This window comes from Penaeus monodon, chromosome 15 (assembly GCF_015228065.2).
Source record: "Penaeus monodon isolate SGIC_2016 chromosome 15, NSTDA_Pmon_1, whole genome shotgun sequence".
Taxonomy (NCBI): Eukaryota; Metazoa; Arthropoda; class Malacostraca; order Decapoda; family Penaeidae; genus Penaeus; species Penaeus monodon.
This window is the reverse complement of record NC_051400.1, coordinates 41,355,191-41,356,361: the sequence shown is the minus strand read 5'-3', so window position 1 is coordinate 41,356,361 and position 1,171 is coordinate 41,355,191. Positions and strand designations below refer to the sequence as shown.

General features: G+C 39.5%; 1 protein-coding gene across 1 annotated transcript in view; it reads right to left on the bottom strand.

Moving 5' to 3' along the window:
* Window positions 1-335: 335 nt before the first annotated feature.
* The window catches only part of LOC119582375 (amino acid transporter AVT1D-like), a 47,677-nt gene continuing 46,841 nt past the window's right edge, over window positions 336-1,171 (bottom strand). The window contains exons 9-10 of the mRNA XM_037930589.1: window positions 882-1,077; window positions 336-711 (exon numbers count right to left, since the gene is read on the bottom strand). Coding sequence (XP_037786517.1) covers window positions 573-711; window positions 882-1,077 — 335 coding nt within the window. The 3' untranslated portion in view covers window positions 336-572. The remainder of the gene's footprint in view (window positions 712-881; window positions 1,078-1,171) is intronic.

The following is a 1,171-nucleotide window of genomic DNA, read 5'->3' as shown; positions in this document are numbered from 1 at the left end:
TCAAAAGCTTCACCAGTGGCACCTACGTGGCACTAAGTGCCACTTGACATCACGAGGAATCGAACCCGCGCCACTGGATCCGCAGCGCAACACACTAACTAACCACTAGGACACCGTGGCACGATATTAAAAGCAACAACAAAGATAACAATCATGATATCAATAAGAATCACATGGCGGTAATACAATTTAAAAATGGCAGTAGCGTGGATAAAGTTCAGTGAAAAAAGGAGAAGCGGAGGATGATATAGGATATAGTCATAATAATATATAGTAGGATTGAAATAAAATGGTTAAATTCACCAACATTTGATATCGATTTTATATTAGCCTGAGATCTCTCCCTACATTGGGTACCATATCACATCTGTGTAAAAGGTTGTGTCTTTTAACCCAAGAAAGTATCCATTCATATATTAATTCGGGTAATCTACTCACGAATTTATAGATCGATCCAGTGTCTCGATAAGTAACTTACTCAGACGTTAGATCTATCAATAAATACATCTATTTATTAATACACTTATTAGTTATCTATCTGTGTTTATATATTATCTATCTATTCGTTAGACCTACGAAAAGAAACACGTTTGTCCCAGAGCTCCAGGAGTGGCAATAGCGGCTGCAGCTGTGTAAGTGGTAATCATACCTGCGCAGACGCCTATTGCAATAACAGCAACGAGAATCAATCTTTCAACAAAGCCCACAGATCTGAGGGGAGAAAAATATAAAAAGAAAATAAGGATGATTCCTACAAATATAAAAATGGCAGTAAATGAAACGAGGATAAACAGACCCATATATACCAGTCAGTAATATATATTCAACATCCATACGTCATGAATATTTCGAGAAAAAAAATTGGCATTCATTAGACCTACCGAATAGGCTTTCCGTGATTGTCTTTCGCTGCACATAACTTGAGGTAGCAAAGAGGTGGGAGAACAAAGGACTCTATGGTCACACTGGAGCCGCCTATAAGGTTGAGAATCTTTCCAAAGTCAGGCACCAGAACACCCATTAGCACGATGACGGCGAGGAGCAGGGTTCTGACGCAACAACGCTGCCAACCGAATTCTGGAAGGGTAATAGGGGTGAGGATGATTGATAAGGAGAGAAAGAGGAAAGGGGGCAAGAACGAGAAAGAGAAAGAAGGATAGAAAGATAAATG